Raw genomic sequence first — 22,332 nt, 5'->3', positions numbered from 1 at the left:
TGTGTGACCCTGGACAATTCATTTAACCTCTTTGTGCCCTGGGTAACTCTCTAAGACTGTAATTGCAGAGCACATGCTGATCTGCATTGGTAGAAGGAGTTTCCTTACTGAGAGTTCTCTACACTGATGAAATCACAGATCCATTATGTAAGACCTTGTGCTAAGCACTGGAAATACAAAGATAGATATGAAGTAGATCCCAGTCTCATGCAGCATATGATTTAATGGGCAAGAGAGGAGGAGGAGGAGGAGGAGAAGGAGAAGGAGGAGAAGGAGGAGGAGGAGGAGGAGGAGGAGGAGGAGGAGAAGGGATAAGCATACAGACAATGAGGATGGGAGAAGGAGATAAGAAGGAGAAGCTAGGAGAAGTCTAAGGAGGGACAAATCATTCTCACCCATCTAGGGCAGGACAGGGCTGGCATCATAGAAGATTTGATGGAAGAGTTAGGGTTTGAGTTGGGTCCTGAAGGAAGGGAGGGATTTCAACAGATGAAGGGGGTGGGGTGGGGCACAGAGTAGAACACAGAGTACATGAAGGCAGGGGTGTGTTGGCAAAGTTTTAATAACCAGCTCTCTGAAAAAATGTGGGTTTAACCCATTTTTAAGTTTAATCAAAATCATTAAAATTTTCTCCATCACTTTCTTAAGTCTAGAGACAATTAAAACAATAAATAAAACTCTGATTTGTAGCAGTTGCTGATTCCCAAGGTGTGAATGTTCACACTGTAAATATACCAATGAACTGGCTTCAGCACCCCACTTCACAGAAGGCAGGGATAGGACAGCAGGTTGGAAAGCTAGGTTCCAGGGATATTCAAAAGGACCTTAAAGAGCAAGCACTGAAGATTATCATTTTATTCATTGGTACTGGGGAATTAATGACAATTTTTGATTAGAGGAGAGATGATCATAATGGTGCTTTGTAAGATTACATGGTAGTAGAGTGAAGAATGAATAGGACAGTCTAGAATTTGAATATTCAAATTGTTTTGGCAAAGAGAGACACTAAGCTCTCCTAATAAATATCTCAGATGTAATTCTACATATACCACCGTATGGACCTAGAATAGTAATAAACTTTTGATAAATCTTCTTGATTAAGATATTAGAGGTTGCAAATATGGAAACTCACCAATAAGATGCTCTCCCAAGACATCCAGCGGATGGGGAGCACTGCACGGCCTTGGATCCTGTAGTAATCTCCACTGTACAGGTTCCTGCTCATCCCAAAATCTGCTATCTTGATGGTGTAGTTCTTACCCACTAAGCAGTTTCGTGTGGCCAGGTCCCGGTGGACAAAATTTAGAGAGGACAGATACTTCATGCCCGATGCTATCTGTGTGGCCATGAACTTCAGGTTTATATAACTGAGGAAAGATGGTAGGAGACAATCAGAAGTAACCAGGGCCCCAGTCAATACAGATGGATGCAGGCAAACCTTGTCACCTTACCTGGACTATTGCAGTAAATGCCTATGTGGCCTCCCTACCTCCAACCCAGGCTCCACATAGATACTAAATCTTTATTCCTAAAGCAAAGGTCTGACCATGAGCCATGCCCCATACCCCAACTTTAAAATTTTCAATGGTTTTCTGTTGTCCCTTAGATAAAATACACATCCCCCAACTTGGCATTTAAAAGCCTCCACAGTCTGGCCTTCACTTCCTTTCCAGGTTTATTTAATATTTTATAGCTTCAAACCCCCTGTTCATGTCAGATTGACCTAACTGTTATCTGTCCCATATGACAATCCCTCTTCCATTCCCTTATGTTTTCATTAGTTCCCTCTTCTGGAATGCCCTCCCTCCTCACTTGTGGGTTGTACTATGGAATTCCCAGCTTTCTTCAAAGCAGTATAGCTATCCCTTCATACCTGACGGCATTCCTAATCCCCTCAATTATTAGTAGTCTTTCCCTCTTGAAATGATTTTGCACTTATTTTGTAGTTAATTACTTTTATATGTACTGCATTCTCCTACCTCACCTCCTGTTCCCACTGGCATGTAAACTGCTTCACAGCAGGCACAGTTTATTTTGTCTCACCCTCCCACCCTGCCTAGCACAGTGCCTTGTATATACATTTGTTTAATTTAATTGAATCATGAGTATGGAGAGATGCGTCTCTCCGACTATGCAGGAAGTTTCTTGAGGGCTGGGATAATATCTTACATTTGGATGACTACTTGTCAGGTATGTCGTAGATGGAATTCTCACTGGTATATTTTTACGCTAGATTGATGCTGACATCCCTCTTGACTCTCAGATTCTGCTATTTTGTATCACTGACAACACTTAGCAAGGTGCTAGGCATAAAGAATAGCATATGTTCAATAAAAACATTGCTTAATGGATTAACAATATTTTTGATGATCCAATGTTCAGAAACAAATCCTCAAACTAAATTAAAATACTGCTATTCTGTTTGAGACCTTTTTTTATTATAAAAAGGTGGAAACTGAGATGTAGACATAATAATAATAATGAAGAAAAAATAAAATTTCATATTTATATAGCTCTTTAAAAATAGAAAACTCCCCGAGGACAGAGACTGCTTCATTCTTTGTGTTTATGTCCCCAGGGCCTAGCGCAGTGCCTGGTTGGTAGAGAGAAAGAGGAACCATTACCCGCTGGAGGCCTCTCACTCTACCTTTTGGGTAGTTCTAATTGTTGGGAATTTTGTCCTTATAACAAGCCTAAAATAGCTTCTTGGCCATTTTTACCCACTGCCTCTAGTCTGCCTGCTGGGGCCAAGAAGACCACGTCTAATCCAGGACAGCTTTTTAAATAGTTTAAGATAACAAGCCTTTCCTCTTTAAAGTTTCTCTTCTTTGGGATAAGTTTCCCCAGCATCTTCAACTGATGAGTTGAAGGTGATGACAAGCTCTCCAGTCCAGCATCTTCCTCCTTCTCCTCTAGATGCTCTCAAGCTTATCAGCATCCTTTCTCAAATGTAGTGTCAGATAAACCTAACACAAAGTGGCCTGGATCGGTTACCTGACAGTAGGCGCGTTACTGGAGGGAGGACTCTGGGGTTCATGTCGGGAAAGGAATTGGTTGAGGTCCCCATTCTCCATGTACTCGGTGATCATACATAGGGGGTCTTCTGCAATGCACACTGCTAATAGCCGGATGATGTTGGGGTCCTTTAGCCGGGACATGATCTTTATCTCCTTGAGAAAATCATTCCTTTGGAAGGACATAGACGAATAGAGATATATACACCAGACACAGACCAAAACAGGTCACTGGAGCTGGAAGGCATCAAAAGGGAAAAGCATCCCCAGCAAAGACTGCTCCCACCCCCACTTGCCCATAACTTTACCTGACCTTGCTCTTGTTTGTAGATAGGTATAGAATGCCTCGTGCTTGTCTATTTTATTTGCTCTACAATATGTTCTCATAGAACTACATGCTCCTATAATGATGGTTTATAGTTTGTAATTTGTAAACAGAATCCTATTTTAAGTGCATTATGGGAGCTTGTTATTTAAAGGAACTCCAGTCTGAATTATTTGACAAAGTGAAGCATCTTTTTTCAAAGTGAATAGTTTCTCCCTGATTTATGTATCTTATAAAGCTGTATATTCACATAGCAAGTGTTCTTAACAATTGCAATTCAACCACCCAGATAATTAACAAGATAGCCACTTTTAAAGCAACCCTATTTAAAGGCACACTCTGGTTACATACTGTTACTTCAAAAATTGCACTTAGATGGCCAAGCATAAAGAAATCAATCTGTACTGGCTGAGGACCTCTAGAAAACCTCCAGCCTGAACATTTTATGATTTGTTGTGAGTTCTAGCCATGGAGAAATATTGAATGATGGAATAATGTGGGTCACTACTGACAATTTCCCATCTAGCAGCTGGCCCCAACAGCTTATCTTGGACCCTACAGGAATGGGTCAGAATTGCATGTCCTAAGACCCTTATGTGGCATATAAGAAGCATCTATAAAAAGGTGGCTGGAACTTCCCTGTGTTCCCCCAGACTGAGATGTCCTTGAGATGGCAGTGACCTTCCCAATCTACCCAGATCCTGAAATAATTCTCTTAGGTCAACTCAAATCCCTGAAAGCTCAGATACCTCCAGGAGTCTCAGGGATTCTGAGATCCAACCTTGCTGAGTAGGACAGGACAAAACAAATGAATGTGGATCACATTTCAGTCCCCCAAATTTAAACACTGGAAAGGTATTCAACACATACTTTGTATCTCCTTGTCACTTCTCCTTTAAAAAATAATATGCCAAGATCATAAACATGTTTAAGGATGAAGAACATACTCCTTCAGTGTGATTTGGAAGGCTGCACATTCCGTTCAGCCTAATAAAGTCTCACAGGTAACCCTCTGAAACTGTTCATAGCTTTATCACCTCTCTCCTTCCCAAACTCTAGGTGTGCCAAGATAGGACTCCCCAGGGGCACACTGTCATGATTCTTGGGTCTTATCATGTTATTTGAGACAAGGACAATAAGCTTTCTCTCAAAGGTATTTGGAGTGCTCAGGACATAAATCAAAACAATACAAGGCAGTGTTACCCAGATGTGTAGCTCTTGCAGAGAAAGTAAGTCTCAATAGTGGAATAACTCATCAATGCTGTAATGGAAAGATTGTTAGATAAGGGTGTGAAGGCAAGACCCATTATCGACATTAATCTTAAACTCTTAGGTGGCTTGAGGAATTACTAGGGGACTTTCTGGAATAACTTTCCAAGTAAAGACAGCTGGATATTCTCAGGTTCAGTGGACACAAGAAGGGCAAAGAGAGCATAACATAGTGTTAAAAAGTACACCACACCTGTGTTCAAATCCTGATTCCAATATTTACTGGGTCTCTAATCATAGACAAATCCTTTAAACTCTCTCAGCCTCCATTTTTTCATCTATAAATCTGGTGATTATAGCAACACAAATGCTTATCTCACAAGATTGTTGTGAGGGTCAAATGAGAGAGTATGTATAAAGTGCTTCATAAACCTTAATGAGCTACATAAATGTTAACTAGTATTATAGAATATAAAAAGGAAGAGAGAAAACAGAGAACACTGAAGGAAAGAAGGAGTTCACAGGATGAAAGAGCAGGGAAATAGAGGAGATTTGGCAAGAAAATGTGGGTCTGATTGCAAAGAGTGTGTTTGTTCAAAGGAGGTTAGTATAGATTGGAGCTGTGAGTGACCTTCTCTGGGTCCTTGCCAAACTGTTCACTTCATCCGCCCCTTGTGTTGAGATAGGGAAAGGAACATGAACAAGCCTGCTGCAAAGCAAGGGGACATTAGATTTCTCCATCAGTGACAACCGGCTTTGGGAGGGGATGTTAGACTGGAGCACGGAACATGTTGGACAGAATGATGAGCAGGTGTTCACAAGAGATAGTGACCATGCAAGCAACCAGCCTGAAAATACTGGAACCAGCCTGAGGAAGTGAGCCAACTACTAGTCATTCATTAGGATGACACAAAATTGAGAACACTGTGGGCAAGACCCCACTGACTAAGATTCAAGTCATCTAACAAAGTGACAATGGCAGCAGCATCAAAGGTGGGAGGAGTAAGTAGATTCCTTTCAAGCAAGTGAATTTCCAGGAGATTCCCCCCCTTCAACAAGGCCTTCGGATCCCTTGGGCCTGATGGTACTAGAGTACAAGGGGGCTGAAGAAAGAGTGTTGCTCTATTATTATTGTTCTTTAACAAACATTGGTTTTTCATGTTCATTTTTTTAGCTTCACTTTCTTGTAGGGAGAACAGGAAGTGAGACTCTTAGAGAGAAAGAAGCCGAATTTCTGATGTTCCCAAAGAAGATCTAGGAGGGCATGTGAGCCATGAGGAATAGTAAGAGAAAGAATCTCCCAAGATTGAAACTGGCCCATGTGAGCTTAGAGTGGAGATCCTGAGCCACAGGTAATATACAGGGTGACAGAAGAATGACAGAAGAAGCTCATCTCTAAGTTGGTAGGAATGCTAGGAAATATGGAGCTAGTCAGAATACAGATTGGGAAGGTGAACTGCATGCAGGGTAAGAAGATAAATGTGGAAGAAAAAAAGAGAAGATGCAGACCGTCCATTTGCCATCATTATTCTGAGGCATTGGGCAGATTTCAAACCTTGTCCTCTTTTAAATTCCTTGGGAGTTTCTAAGAAATATTCCTGGTTCAAAGAAGCAAATACATGTAAAGGAAGATTCAAAATGTGGGTGACAGACCTGGCATTCTTGTTGGCATCTGCTCGGAGCATTTTCACAGCCACCAGGGCAGGTTGGTTGGTGTTGACATCTAAGGCAAAATCTTTGTCCATGAATTTTTCCATGCCCTCCACTTCGCAGAGATGAACCTGGACAGAATTCATTGAGTCTCAGCATCATCATTTGCTCTCTCAGAGTTCTCGGTGGGCGTTTCCTAGAGATAAGCTAACTGGGACAGAGGAATTGGGAACCAACTGGACACTTCGCCTGTGCCTTCCATAGAACAGGGATGATATGATGACTCTCATGACCTACCATTTGGCCTACTGAGATAGCCTCCTGATTGGCCTCCTTGCCTTAAGTCTCTCCCTGATTTAACCCATCCTCTATATAGTCAACAAAGTGATTTTCCTAAGGCATAGATCTGACCATGTTATCACCCCCTACTCAGTAAACTTTAGTGGTTCTCTGTTACCTCTTGGATCAAATATAAAACACATGGTTGGGCATTTAGAAGCTCTTTAAAACCCAACCCTGCCCCCCCTTTAGCCTTTCCTGCATTATTAGATATTACCTCTCCCTATGCACTCTATAATTGACCAAACTAGCCCTTTTTTTGCTAACACACGACATGCAATTTCCCATATGCATGCCTTTGTGTTGGTTGCCCCATGCAACTGTAATGCTGTTGTGCGCTCTCTCTCTCTCTCTCTCTCTCTCTCTCTCTCTTTTCTCTCTTTCTCTCTCTCTCTTTCTCTCTTCCCCCACCCCCCAACTCTTAGAATCTCCAATTTCCTTCAAGACACAGCTCAAGGACTTCTCTACCTCCTTTCCCCCCACCAGCTGTCAGTACTCTGCCCTTCCAAGGTTACCTTGCATGTATTTTATATATCTATGTACATACATTTTCACTCTCCCATTAGAATGTAAGCTCCCTGAAGGCAGGAATTGTTTTCCTTTTGTTTTGGTATTTCCAGGATCTAGCACAGTACCTAGTACATAGTAAGCACTTAATTGATGCTAGTGAGGTGAGCCATGGACTAGGGAGTCAGAAGCCTCAGCTCTGCCATTTACCACTTGCTTCACCTTGGACAGGTCACAGTCTTTCTGACTCAGTTTCCTGAATTGCAGCACAAGTCCAATAATACTTGAACTACCCACCTCATAGTCATTGTAAGAAAAGAAGTGTTTTGTAAACCTTAAAGGACTATCTAAATGTGAATTATTATGAATACACATTCCAAACTATGATATAAATGGCTGATTAAAATCATGATAAAGCTCTGGCCTAACAGAGAATGCTTCCCATCTCCGTGTCATATTGGAACCTTGTTATGTTCTTGCTGTCAAGAATTAAACTTGTTCTGCTTGACCCCAGCTGTGGGAGCTAGGATCAATGGATAGAAGTTGCAGAGGCAGATTTAGTTTTATCGCAAAGAAGAGTTTTCATTATGACAAGATCTTCCAGCTGGACAGGTTTGCATGTTACTTCTTTTATTGTCACGTTGTGCTGAACCTTTCCCTTATGGCAAAGCTAAATTTGAATCTCTACCATTTCATACAATCAGAGGACTTTCAATTGGAAGAGAACATAGAGATAAAGTCTCTCATTTCACAAATGAGGAAACTGAGGTCCCAAAAAGTTAACTGCCTTGCTCAAAATCACCTAAGTAAAAAAAAGCAGAGTCAGGTTTCAAACCTAGGTTCCTTGAGCCCAATTTCCATGAGCTAGTGACATCGCTCTTAGTTCTTCCCTCCAGGGTTAAGTAGAATGAAAGTGATATTCCTTCAAATATGTTAAGACAGCGATCATGTACTCCATTAAGTTTTCTTTACCGGGCTCTATCCCCAGTTCCTTCAAACGATCCTCTTATGTCACTGTCTCCAAGTCTTCTCCCCGTCCTAGCCATCCTCTTCTGGCCCTGATCCAACTTATTAACGTTCTTCCTCAAAATGTGGTACCCAGAACTGAGCCCAATACTCAAGAAGTAGGCCAATTAAGGGAGAGTACAAAAGGACTATCACTTCCCCTTTTCTGAGCACCACCCTTCAATCCAGAAAGCCTAGGCTATCATTGGCCTTCTTTGGTGACCATATCACAGTATCTATTATCATACTAATATTGAGCTAGAAATTCACCAAAACTCTAGGCCTTTTTTTCACATCCTCTATTTCCTGTACTTGTAAAGTTGGTTTTTTGAACCAATGTAGAGTAGGGGCAGCTAGGTGGTGGATAGAGAGCCAAGCCTGGAGTCAGAAAGACTCATCTTCCTGAATTCAAATCTGGCCTCAGACACTTCCTAGTTGTATGACCCTGGACAGGTCACTTAACCCTGTTTGCCTCACTTTCCTCATTTGTAAAATGAGCTGGAGAAGGAAAGAGCAAACCACTCCAATATCTTTGCCAACAAAACCCCAAGTGGGGTCACAAAGAGTCAGACATGACTGAAACAACTGAACAAAGAACATTTGTCCCTATTATAGTCAACTTATTAGATCCTGCCTATTTTTCTAGCCTCTGGAGATCTTCTTGTATCCACATTCAGTAAATTAATGTATTAACTATTGTTCCTAGCATGATCTCACCTGCAAATTTGGTAAGCATATCAATCTATGTCTTCCTCCATGTCTTTGTCAGACAGCTAGGTTATGTGGTGCAGAAAGCACCTGTAGTCAGAAAGACCTGAGTTCAAATCTAGCCTCAGACACTAGCTTTGTGACCCTGGGCAAGTCACTTGACCTCTGTCTACTTCAGTTTCCTCAACTGTAAAGTGGAAATAATTTCCTTCCTTCCTTCCTTCCTTCCTTCCTCTTTTCCTTCCTTCCTTTCTCTTTCCTTCTTTTTCATTAGTAAAAATGTTGAATACGATAAGGCCAAGGACCCATCAAAGACCTCACTCCAACCTGATCCTCACATATCAATGACTGTTCTTTGATTCAAAAAGTGGAATCGGCTGCCTTCTGAGACAAGTCTTTTTCACTGTTATCACTTTTTTCAGATGTTATAAAGGGCATTTATGTTTTGTGTAGGGTGGTTTCAACTGATAGCCTCTAGGGTTCCTTCCAGTTTTCTGATTCTGTAACTATGATTAACTTTGTAACTATTAACTATGTAACTGATAAAATCATGACTACAACTCCCTATACAGAGGAATTCAATATAATGTAGGTATATCTTGGAGCCCCATATAAGAGAACTTATTTACTGGAATACCAAGGAGACATTGTTGTGAGGATCATAGTAAAAGGCAACCCTACAGAACAGAACCTAGAGATAATGCTATGGTGAAGCTCTATTATGTTGTTGCCAATAAAAGTTTTTGGAAGGTTGAGATGGATCAATGGAAATCCGAATTTGAAAGTCCTGTGCTTCCTTCGCTGACCTTCACCAAACACCTCTACGCCTACCAAGGAGTAGTCTTGGGAAATGAACTAGCCCTAGAATTGAAAGAAGCAGAAGAATGGGCCAAGTTCCCTTTGGAAACTATACAATGCTTTTCATGATACTAAACTCCTTCCTAAAAACAAAAGTCTATCTTAGTAACAGCAATATTCTTACAATGTTGGTGGAAGACTGAGAAACATGAAGTAACAGTCTCCAAAGAATTCAAGTTGAGGATCACCCAAAGGTCAGTGGAGAAGCACAAATTTATTGCAACAGTGCCAAAAAAGAGTTATGTAAGATAATATGTATGACCAGAAAAGAAGAAAGGTCAATCTTCTGCAAAGAATAAGGGATAACTGATGAATAGCTGATGTGCTTCACTGGTCCACCCAATGTCACAAGATCTAAAGGAAAACCCCTAACATGTTGGGTGGAGTCTTGGGGGAAGATTTATGAGAGGCCAAACACGGGGGCCCCACAGGATGAGAGGGCATGGATGGCTTATACTCGACATTGTTGGGAGAAGTATCCAAGTCAATGAGATCACAGATCCATTGAAATATCCAAGTACAAAGTTCCAAAATAATTTCTTTTAGATTGAAGCATTGCATGTCAACTCCAGGTCTCCTGAGAAACTGCTGTCAACTGAAATCATTACATCTCATATTCTCAGAAAGGTCCTGTTGCTAACCTGACTCATAAGAGAAATGAGTCCTTTTATGCATATCGATGTGGCATCACTTCACAAATGATTACCTCGTCTCTTGAGTGGTTGACTTGCTGGGGTGCTGGGTAAGAAAATAAATGGGTCTATTTTCACTGTTTTATATACAGCTCCTATCAGAGGGCCTCCCTCATAGCTCTCATCCAGCAGGGTGTTTCTGGACAGTTTGTAATGAATGGATGGCCACATCTCTTGAGTTTCCCTCCCCACCCCTGCCCATCCCCTTCCATTTACAAACAAGACTAAAATTTTAGGTTGTCTTTAAGTGCATCTGAAGCACAGTTATTTACTTTCAAAGAGGAAGCATGAGACAGTGGCAAGAACAATAGCATTAGGGAAGATGGCTTGTAATCCCAGATCTGCCCCCACCCAGTGGTTGGATTCCTGGTGCCTGGTAGAGTGACTGGAATGCAGTAGGAGCTTAATAAATTGATTGATTGATTGACTGGAATCACTTCATCTTTCTGGACATCACTTACCTCACCTGTCAAATGAAGGGTTTGAGCTAAATTATCTCTCAGATCTCTTGTGATTCTAATATTTTAGAACTCTTATAAAAAGTCCATTTAAAATAATCCATCATGAAGTTTCTTCACTGTAGGAAGCTGCACTGAAAAGACCAGGCACTCAAGAGGATACGGTCAGTAGGTATCAATGAACAATAGAAAGTTGAGGGATATCCAGTGGATCAGCTCACCTCTCCAAACTGGCCTTCTCCCAGCTTCTCCTTGAATGTTAGGAATTTCCTGGGGAACTCTTCTACAGCCACATCTTTGCCCGAGAGTAGGTCCATGGTAACTGCCGGTACTGAATAGGTGTTGCCTCCTGTCACACCTTGCAGATTCACAATGTCAGCTTCTGCATAGTGGGGGACACCATCAGGGCCATTTGGCTGAACTGGCTTCACCACACTACTGCAGCCTGGGAAGATGAGAGAGATGGAGTCTGGTTCTTTGGAGTTCTCCAACAGGGAGCCATCTGAGTTTAGAGTAGAGTAGACCCCTCAGGTATTCAAACAGTTTATCATAGTATAACTCTTTACATGGTTTGTCCATTACCCAACTGATAAAGTAGGAAAAGGCAGTTTTTTCAGAGGAAGAAATCTAAGCTATCAATAGGCATATGAAAAAAAGTGCTCTATCTCATTCATACTTAGGGAAAATAAAATTAAAATAACTCTGAGGTATGCATCACACATTGACAAAGTTGATTTAAAAAAAATTGTTTGGCTTTTAAAGCCCTTAACAATTGGATCTCTTCCTACCTTTTCAGTTTTTTTGTACTTCACTCTCCTCCATACATGCTGTAATCCAGAAACATTGGCTTTCTTGCTGATCCTTGGATAGGACACTCCTCCTGACTCCTCGCCTTTTCACTTGCTAACCCTCATGCCTTGAATGGTCTTTATCACCTCTTCCTTTCACTGATTTCCTACAAGAGTTGGCTCACATCTCACCATTTACAAGAAGCCTTTCCCAATCCCACTATTGCTAATGCCTTCTCTCTGATATTACCTCCCATTTATAATTTTTGTTTTCAGTTGTTTAGTCCTATCTAATTTTTTGTGACTCCATAGCATGCCAGGCCCTTCTAGCCTCCATTATCTCTTGAAGTCTATCCAAGTTCATGTTCTTTGCTTCCCTGACACTATCTATCCTCATCCTCTGCCATCACCTTTTCCTCTTGCCTTCAATCTTTCTCAACATTAGAGTCTTTTTCAATGAGTCACATCTTCTCATTATGTGGCCAAAGTATTTAAGCTCAGCTTTAGTATTTGCCCTTCCACTGAATTGCCTGAATTAACTTAAGTATTAGCTGATTTGATCTCTGCTATCCAACAGACTCTCAAAAGTCTTCTCAAAGACTTCTCGAAAGTCTTCAGTACCACAAATTTAAAGTGTCAATTATGCAGCACTCAGCTTTCCTTATAGTCCAACTCTCACAGCCAAACATTGCTACTAGAAGAACCATAACTTTGACTATATGGACCTTTGTCAGCAAGGTGGTATTTCTGCTTTTTAGTATACTGTCCAGATAGGCCATAAGCTTCCTTCCAAGGAGGAAGCGGCTTTTAATTTCATGGCTGCAGCTGCCATCTGTAATGATCTTTGAGCCCAAGAATATAAAATCTGACACTGCTTCCATTCCTTCTCCTATTTGCCAGGAGGTGATGGGACCAGTTGCCAATATCTTAGGGTGTTTTTGGTGTTAAGCTTCAAGCCAACTTTTACACTTTCTTCTTTCACCCTCATCAAAAGTCTTCTTAATTCCTCTTCACTTTCTGTCATCAGTACTTTGAGTACATTGAGGCAGCTACATAGCACAGTGGATAGAGTTCTGGACCTGGAGGCAGGAAGAGCTGAGTTCAAATCCAGACCCAGATATTTACTAGCTGTGTGACCCCGGGCAAGTCATTTAACCTGTGCCTCAGTTTGGTCATCTATAAAATAAGGATAATGATAGCATCTACCTCTCAGGGGTTTTGTGAGGATCAAATGATATATTTGTAATGAGTTTTTCAAACTTTAAAGTAGTCTATAAACACTAGTTATTATTATTTAGGTTAGGCAGGAGACATTCATGGACTTTATTAAATTGGAGAAAAGTCATTACCTGACTCAGATCCCATAGCAATTTATGAACTCAAATCTACTTCGTACTTCCTGTGGGCTTTCACACACACACACACACACACACACACACACACACAACTTGTATAGGCTGCCAATCATTCCATTGGTTAACACCGAAATGTTTCAGTTACACTAGTCATAAGGCTTTCTTTGATAACCCCCTCGCCCCATTCCTAACCTGCCTCCTCATCTCCTGGAGCAAATTCAGGGAGTTTCCGTATGAGCCGGGAAGGCTCCTGGTAGTCAGGACCAAGGGGGAAAATACGGTCATAAGTGGAGTTGGACTCCTGCTCACTCGGTGACGAAGAATGATTGTTGTTGAACATGCTGGATTCACTAGGCAGGGAAAGACTGACAGTCATTTCGTCATCTAGCATCCTCCGGGAAGCCTGCAAGAGAAGAACACACCAGAGGGCAGTGCTAGATGACATCGGTAAAGAAACATCCTTTCCTCCCTCCTCCCTCCTCCCCTCCCAACCTCTCCCCTTTAGATGAACAAGAACTTAAGCCCTCCCTCCCCCATCTCATCCCTCTCTGGTTTGCCTCTCTGCCAGACCTCTCATAGTAACCTAACTAGTAGAATGGAAACTTCTTGAGGACCACCCGTTATTTGAACTTTTCAGTCTCAACATCTAGCACACTGCCTTTCACATAGGCCATGCTTTAAAAATGCTTCCTGAATTGAATTCTTACTTTACTGTAAATATTTGCATTCCTCTTCCCTACTTAAGCTTTGTGATTGTGGAACTGTCAATTGGTCATTGTGTGACTGTACAATGCAGCCCCTAGTAAAGCACACTGTACACAGTTGGTGCTTAATAATTGTTCATTAGACTGAACTGACATATATTTGGGACAAACCTGTTGGAGGCTTAGAGAACAACAGCTAAGACAGCAGGGGAAATGTTACATAAAAATAGAAGGTGAAATGAATTATTTGCCATGGAGAAGAGGCTAGGAACCTAGTTTTAAAACTGGATGAGACCTGAAACCACTAACCCCTGCACCCCAATTTTGCAGGTGAGAAACTGAATCCCAGAAAGGTTAAGTACTTACCTAAGGTCACACAGTTTAATAAATTTAAGGTCCTCTGTCTCTAATTCTAGAGTACTTGGCATTGTACTACAGTGACTTAATCTTGGTTTTCAGGTTCATGTGACAGTGGGAATATAATTTATGCTCTCTGAGAATGTTAATTTCCATAGTCCTAGGGCAGGGAGGTGCTGGCTGACCAATTCTCTACTCAGGGCACATCAAGAGGAAATAGTACTGATACTACTAGTAATATTAACATATTTATAGAGTGCTTACTAATGTATCAAGAACTGGGCTATGCACTTTATAATTATTTTATCACCAACAGTGTGAGCAAATTAGGTAAACTTCTGGCTGTGTGATTTTGAACAAATCACTCCTTTTTCTGGCCTCAGTTTCCTCATCTGAAAATTGAGAAAAACTGGCTACATGAGTTCCCTTCTAGCACTGACATTCTGTGTTTCTGTGAATTGGATTCTAAACTCAATTCATTTTTACCAAGAGAGGTTCTAAAAATCCCTTTTCCTGGAAGTCTTTAGAAATGGGAATGATTAAGTAGGGAATAAATCTATCTACATGACCTATTATTATTCATTGAGCTACCATCCTCTTGGAGTCTCTACGCCTGTGAACCTGGCCATCTTTCTGATCACTTTGTGGATTCCTAATGGTATGGTACCATGGACAGTAGAGATGGAAGAGTATTGGACCTGGAGATTAATGGTCTGGGTTCTAGTCCCAGTCCTGGCACTGACTGTGATCAAGAAATCTCACCTTTGTTTCCTCCCCTATTAAAAAAATACTCTTTATCCTCTTATCTCACAGGAGGATCAAGTATGTGAAAGTGCTATGTAAACATAGCATTGGCCAGTATTGTGGTCTTTCAGTCCCAAAGCAACTGGAGATAATGGAAAGGGAGAGAAAGATATGTTTGAAATCCCATTGTGCTCTTCCTCACCTTCTCCAGCATTTTTTGCCAGAACTGCCTCCAGAGGATGATGACGATGATGGCCACAAGAATGAAGATTATGGCCACCAGGCAGCCAATCAAGATGCGAGTGTTGCTGTCATCCACCTTGAGCATTGGGTCTATAGAGAGAAGAGAGACAGAAGAATGTGATTACCTCGTCAGGAGAGAATACAGCGCAGAATGGACTGGATGGCTGTTGAGGGCCCTTCCAACTATGAGAGTCTAGGATTCTGAGAGAGGATAGGAGAAGGTCTTTCTCACAATGATTCCAGAAGTAGCCACTTAAACATCTCTGTTCTTTGTCTTGCTTACCCTGCTGGGTGCTTTGTTCCTGGTCCAAGGCTTTGCTTAATTAACTTGTAAGTTTTTAACTACCCCAGGCCTAGATTAAGGATATTTCCACTGTTAGCTTGCCAAATTTTTCCCTGCAACTTTGTGCTGGAATCAAGATGGGTGAGGTCTGTGGCTCCTGTTACCTCTGACATTGAGCAATTACATGGCCAGGGTGATTTCTTGTCTAGTTCAGGAACATGCCAAGAAATCCAAAGGTCCCTCTTAGGGCAAACCCAGTTACACATTTTCTCCGGTACAGCATAGATGGGCCAGTGGGACAGTCTAAGAAATTGCCCTTTTGCCCCTTCTTTTCCATTACATCTACTAGCCTTTGTCCTACCATCACCTCACCCAGGACTGGTCCTTCCCTCCCTTTTCTGTTTCACTCTTTTCAGTCTCTCGCAGAATAGTTCCAGGGCAGGTGAAAGCCTCTCTGGATTCTCCCACATTTAATGTATTCCACAGCTGGGCATTTGACCCCTTGTCTTTACAATTCCCAGTCCAGTTTTGAATTCTCTCCAGGCCTCTCAGAAGCATTTTTCCATCAAACATCTTCACCTGATAGGTATAAACCTCTGGTTTTCTACTCATCATCTTCCCAGGTCGTAAAATCCTAATGCTTGTAAACAAAAAGCATACCTACCATAAGTGGTAGGTGCCACTGAGGAAGTGGGAAGGGCTCCAGAGTTGTTGTACATTGCAGCATCTATGAAAAAAAAAAGTGAGGGCACAGAATGAGGAAAAATTAGCATTCTATTGTTGGGAGGTACAGCATAGTACGATGAAAAGAATACTGTCCCTAGGGTCAGAAAGCCTGGGTTCAAATCTCTCCTCTAATACTCATTACCTGTATAATCTTAGATAAATCATTTGATATCTCTGGGTCTCAGTTTCTTCATTTGTAAAATGAAGGAGCTGGATTAGATGACCTTGGAGATAACTTTCAGCTCTAGACTATGATGCTATGGTAACAACCAGTTGGACCACTGGGAATCCAATGGCAGGTAAACAATAGCATGTACTGCGTTAGCATAGATCCTGTATCTGTGTGTAACATGGATCTGAACTGTGATTTGGCAAATGGATGGGGGAAGCAGGTGAACAAGGGGCCCAGAAAAGAAACTACCTTTCTACTATTGCATAGGACCAGATATCTTGCCAGTACTTGGTTTGGTAAATAGTGTATTAGACTTGGTATCCAGAACCTGAGTTCAAATCCTGTCCCAGATTCTTATTAGCCATGTGACTGTGGGCAAGGAGGAAGATTATGTGAAATAAGGATTGGTAAAGAAAGTAGGTGTGTTTCTCATCTAAGAAAACTTAGGTGATACATGATGGCTTTCTTCAAGTATTTGAAGAACTATTAAGTGGAAAAGATATTGGACATTTTGCCTGGGCTCAGAGGGCAGAACTTAGAGCAGAGTAGCCATTGACAAGAAGATATAGCTTTGATTTAAGGAAAAGCTTACTCATAATTAGAGTGATCCAAAGGTGGGAGAGCCTGCCATGGGTAGTATCGATTGCCCCTCAATGAAAGTCTTCAAGCATAGGCTGGAAAACTATATGTTGTGTAGTAGATTTTCATTTGGATGAATAATTACTCCCTATGGGACCCCTGGCAATCACATGCCCCAGCTCTGTAGATCTGCCTGGTCTCCAAGTCCAAACCATCTTCATTCTGTTCCATTCCTGTCAATGACTGACTCCTAGTCATAATACCCCTTTTTTTCTTACCTAAATCCTGAAGGACCTTTCTTGATGGCCCAGTTCACTGTGATCTCTTTCTCCTCTTAACTCTTATAGTTAATTTGGCACTTAGTATATATCTTAGTTTAGAATGAAAAAGACTAGAAATTGTTTCGCTTTCATCTTTGTATACCCACCAAAGAGAAGAGTGCCTTGAACGTAGTAGGCACTTAATAATCTATGAATTGGGTGCCCTGAATTCCCCACTAGATGACATGTAAGTAATGACCAAATATCACACTTCTTTGATTTTTGTTGCCTACTTATAGATGGTGCTCAATAAATGTTTATTGCTGTTATTTTTGGTGATGATGATGATGAGAAAAGCATAAATCTAGAGGTGTGCTAGAGCCAACTTGAACTCAGAAGAGTCGATTTTTAAATTTTCAGCATGAGCATTGGAAATCAGCAAATGCTACAAATCAGAGCTCGAGTTATTGTTTTGTCGATTTTTGAAATTTAAGATTAAGAGGGAGAAAATGTTAATAATGCAGACTAAACCCAAAAGTGTATCATTCATACATTTTTTTTTCTCCTGATGAGCCACTTGTTCAACATTCACCAGCGTACCATTGCATAGATGGGTTACACATGCTAACTCTTCATTGGGTTATATGCTCTCTGGCCACTTGCTAGTCAGATATCATACTCTGTCATTCTCTATTTTCCCCTTCCCTCTATCCATTGATCAGAAGCAGTCTCTTTAATTCCATCCCTCCAAGCCACCAATCAGCCAGGAGCTCACATTTACTGTGATGTGCTCATTAACATCCTTTACCTTCACCACCCTCCTATCCCTTACCCTTTTTCACATGGGTACCTGACTGAAAGGTGATTTCACTGAACATCATCCAAGTATCAGCAAAATGAAACTGGCACTTGATGGCACTGGCCATTCGGTGAAGGAGAGGCACTGTGACAAAGCGGGCACTGGGGTTGACATCATCCAGGACCAAGAGGAAGGAGACAGCATTGGGCTCCCATTCATTGGATTCCGAGCGGAAGTAGCACTGAACTTCCTTAAAGATCTTCACCCCCTTAGCAAACATGTTGTTGCAGTGGACCTGGCAAGGAGAAGGAGGCAGATCTATGGGTGAGTTATGCCAGCTACAACTTAGAGCAGAAGACTTAGGGAAAAGAATCCTTCCTACTACCCCACAGCACTCTAAGATTTCCCTCCAACAGGAAATCCACATATTAATGGTCCATTTTATCTTCCCATTTCTCCTTTGCAGGAATCCCAAAGGTAACCTTGTTTATCACATCCTGGGGTCCACTGAAAAGGAGACTAGAGCTTCACTGCAGTAGGGAAATGGGGTAGGGTGCCAACCAACTCCTTTTTAAGCAATGCCTAAAACCATCCCGCTACTCTTTTCTCCAAAAGAAATGCCATAAAAATCATCCCATTTCTTACATAACTTCCTATAAGTAATATGTATTTTTAAATAATCAACAAAATGACAAAGAGTTCAAATGAGAAGATGGCCATATATCCACTATATTTGGCACTTTCACCGCCTGGTGTTCAGGCCCTCCTCTATTTTTACTAAGACTATTGTAAAAGCTTCCTAAGTGGCCTTCCTGCCTCCAGACTAACCTAACACCACAACTGTAATAATTTTCCCAATGGACTCTTCTACTCAAAAGTGTTCCGCTGTTCTTCCTCCAGGGGCTACTTCTCATCCTGGCATTCAAGGCCCTCTAAAGTCTGACTTCAGCCTACATCTCCAGCCTCATCTCTTCCCACTTCCCTTCACATATTCTACATTCTTGCCATATTGAACTACTCTTGCCTCACCTTTTCCTATCTCTGACTTGCCAGTCTTCTACCTCTGCCTTTTGGCCACTTCTCTTCCCATCTTTATCTGTTGAAATCCCTCCCATCCTTCAAGGTCCAGCTTAAGTGTTTCCTCTTAACCCTTTCCTGACCTTGTCTCTTCCTCACTCTAACTCGAAGGTCAAAGGGATCTCTTTTTCTTCTTCAGTGCTCTCACAACACTTTGCCTTGATTTCTCTATTAAATTTGTCTCACTCACACCTGGAGAGCCAGCCTTGGAGCCAGGAAGACCTGAGTTCAAAACCTACCTCTGATATATGCCATGTACGGCTTTTGTCACCTTGTGCAAGTCATTTGTGTTCTGGGCAGTCCTCTAAACTACAGGGAAGTACAGAGAGAGGAAGCTCCTCCATCTGAGAGTTCTCTATACTATTGAAAATAGATGCTAGAAATAGGTCTAGTTGTATGTAACACAGGCTGGTCTGGGTATGCCCAGTTCAGATAACATGGAGGTCTGAATCCCCTACCCCTGCTTGAGTTTTTAAGTGTTCCAAGACTGAGCCAATGGTTTCTTTTCTGTTTATTTTTTCTGCTATCCCCCTTTTTTCCTCTTTTCTTTTTTGGCAACTCTTATCTGCTAATATAGCAGATAAGCAGAGGGTGAAGATTCCAGCTCCCCAACAACAAGGATGCCATGAATTGAACCAGTGAGAGGCCAAGGGTTTCCTTCTCCTACTCCCACTTTTATCTTGGCTCCAAGAAATGGGCCTGAAGGTGTTTGTTTCTGTTCTGTGTAGTTTCAGGTACTGGAGGTAATCCCTGTGGGAGATCCAGCCAGGGCAACCTTGGAGCCAGGATTGTAGGCAGGGTTGTGCTGCCAGTCAGGCCTGCAGGGAAGCACTAAGAGGCCTGGGACTCAAATCAGAGGGGCCTCTGGACTTGGAGTTTGTGCTTTATGGGAACTGAGCTAAGCTATGAATCTAATCCGTTTTCCCTCCCTAAAGCCTGAGGAGGTATAAGGCAGGAGGAGGATTGTACCTCCCACATATTAAAAGAGTGAGTTTATATATTTGTGAGTAGACTTTCTTGGAGTAAATATTTCTGTTTAAAAGCTAATCTCACTATTAGCAGCCAAATGGAACAGTAGTACAGTGGGAGCTATCACCATTGGTGGAGGCTGGTGCCATTTGCAGACAGTTTAGATACCCTAGACCCCTGTAAAAGTCCTGAAGAATCCTGGAAGCAGGGCTAAAATGGTAAAAAAATAACCTACCTGGCCTTCCAACTAGTGAGGGTTGCTGGTGAGGAAAGATTGTTGTAAACCCTAAACCATTATAAAAATGCCAGCGCATATTGGTTAACCACTGTGCATGTGAGGCAGTATATAAAGTATTATGAAGATTTTTAAACACATCTATCTCCAAATGTCACCATTTGCCAGCTTGAGTAAGTCAGTTAAATCCTCCAGTCCTGTTTCCTCATCTGTGAAATAAGTGGGTTGGACTTTGTGGTGTTCAGTCATTTCAGTCATGTCTGACTGTTTGTGATCCCATTTGGGGTTTTCTTGACAAATAGTTATTTGTGAACTTTCCCCCTCCATTTGTTGTTGTTGTGCAGTTGTGTCTCATTCTATGTGATCCCATGGACCACAGGACACCAATATCATCCATGGGGTTTTCTTGGCAAAGATACTGGAGTGGTTTGCCATTTTCTTTTCCAGTGAGTTAAGATTAACAGAGGTTAAATGTCTTGCCCAGGGTCACACAGCTAGTAAGTGTCTAAGGCTGCATTTGAATTCAGCTCTTCCTGACTCCAGGCCCAGCATTCTACTAAGCAACCTAGCTGTTTCCCTCCCCTACCCCAAACAGCTTGAAAACTAGATCTGCATCATAAATGTAGGGTGAAAAATTGGGAATCAAGAGGGACCTCAGACCCATCAAGTATAACTTCTTTTATTTTCTATGTAGAGAAAGTGGGTCAAACAAGGAATATTTAAGGCAGGATTTGAACCTACTTCCTCTGACTCCAGAATCATAGCTATTTCCTCTGTATGATGCTGCCTTCAAATTTGTGGACTCTCTAGCATCTTGAACAGTGAATTGCACGTGGTAGGTGATTAATTAACTTTTGTCAAATGAATGGATGTTATGGAGTTAAAATTTCCATGCCCGTGGACAGTCACTGAATCCTTCTAAACCTCCATTTCCTTCTCTCTAAAAATGAATGGGCTGAATTAGATGGACTCAGATCCCCATAGGGTTTAGATCTATGATACTCTCAAGTTTTCTAGTTTCCCTTCAGTTTTTCTCCAGATGTTCCAATGATGAAATCATGTGCTAACACCTTCCTTGGGAAAAACCAGCTGCTTTCATTTACTGAACATTAGTTATTGGGGGGGAGAGAGAGAGAGAGAGAGAGAGAGAAGGAGGAGAGAAAGAGAGGAGAGAGAGAGAGAGAGAGAGAGAATCAAAAGACACCAATTCACAGCTACAATAATCTTCTCAGATGGTTTTGAAATCTGTAGAATGAGAAAAGTAGCCTGTGGGGAAGGTGATAATCTTTTCCACAGATGTTTTGAGGAATTCTTCTGGAATGCAAATAAACAGCCTAGAATTTCATTCACATGTGTATAGACTCACTCTAGACATTTGCTGGGCCTTTTACTAGGGTGAATTAACTATTTTCTGGAAGACAGTAGCTGTCTGTACTGGGGCAGGCCCCCATCTGGTCATTTACACATGGCCACACCAATGTGCAAATAGGCAGTTTTAACTCATGGCCCTTAATGTACGGTTCAGTGAAATTAATATGAGTTGAAGTTAGAAAAGCTTGCCTGGACTCAGGTCCTGGCCCTTCCATGTGTGAGCTGGGTGAGTCTGGGCAATCCTCAAGCCTCTCTGAGCTATTTCCCCAGCCTTGAAATAGTGACAATATTTGTGCTATTTATTTCACAGGGTTGCTGTGAGGAAAGGTTATTGTAAACCCTACACCATTATAAAAATGTCAGCGCATATTGGTTAACCACTGTGCATGTGAGGCAGTACATAAAGTATTATGACAGATTTTTAAACAAACCTATCTCCAAATGTCACCATTTGCCAGCTTGAGTAAGTCAGTTAAATCCTCCAGTCTTGTTTCCTCATCTGTGAAATGAGTGGGTTGGACTTTGTGGTGTTCAGTCATTTCAGTCGTGTCTGACTGTTCGTGATCCCATTTGGTGTTTTCTTGACAAAGATACTGGAGCATTTTGCCATTTCCTTCTCCAGCTCATTTTTATAGATGAGGAAACTGAGGCAAACACAGATAAGTGACTTGCCCAGGGTCACAGAGCTAGTAAGTGTCTGAGGCCAGATCTGAACTCAGGTTTTCCTGACTCCAGGCCCAGTACTCCATCAAGCCTCAGCATTTAACAACTATTTCAATAATTCTACAATTATTAGGTGACTTTGACATGCAAAGTACTTGATATACAGAGACAAAAATGAAAGAACAACTGGCCTTAAGATGTTAACATTTTATTAGGGGTGTTCAACATGTGCACAACTAATG

At 41.6% G+C, this 22,332-nt stretch overlaps 1 protein-coding gene across 1 annotated transcript in view; it reads right to left on the bottom strand.

The window, feature by feature from the left end:
* Positions 1-22,332, bottom strand: part of DDR2 (discoidin domain receptor tyrosine kinase 2) — a 222,683-nt gene that overhangs the window by 7,082 nt on the left and 193,269 nt on the right. The window contains exons 9-16 of the mRNA XM_036757661.1: positions 17,827-18,070; positions 15,904-15,966; positions 14,916-15,046; positions 13,101-13,311; positions 10,987-11,210; positions 6,202-6,329; positions 2,995-3,186; positions 1,133-1,367 (exon numbers count right to left, since the gene is read on the bottom strand). Coding sequence (XP_036613556.1) covers positions 1,133-1,367; positions 2,995-3,186; positions 6,202-6,329; positions 10,987-11,210; positions 13,101-13,311; positions 14,916-15,046; positions 15,904-15,966; positions 17,827-18,070 — 1,428 coding nt within the window. The remainder of the gene's footprint in view (positions 1-1,132; positions 1,368-2,994; positions 3,187-6,201; positions 6,330-10,986; positions 11,211-13,100; positions 13,312-14,915; positions 15,047-15,903; positions 15,967-17,826; positions 18,071-22,332) is intronic.

Source organism: Trichosurus vulpecula, chromosome 4, assembly GCF_011100635.1.
Source record: "Trichosurus vulpecula isolate mTriVul1 chromosome 4, mTriVul1.pri, whole genome shotgun sequence".
NCBI lineage: Eukaryota > Metazoa > Chordata > Mammalia > Diprotodontia > Phalangeridae > Trichosurus > Trichosurus vulpecula.
This window is presented reverse-complemented; position numbering and strand designations above follow the sequence as displayed.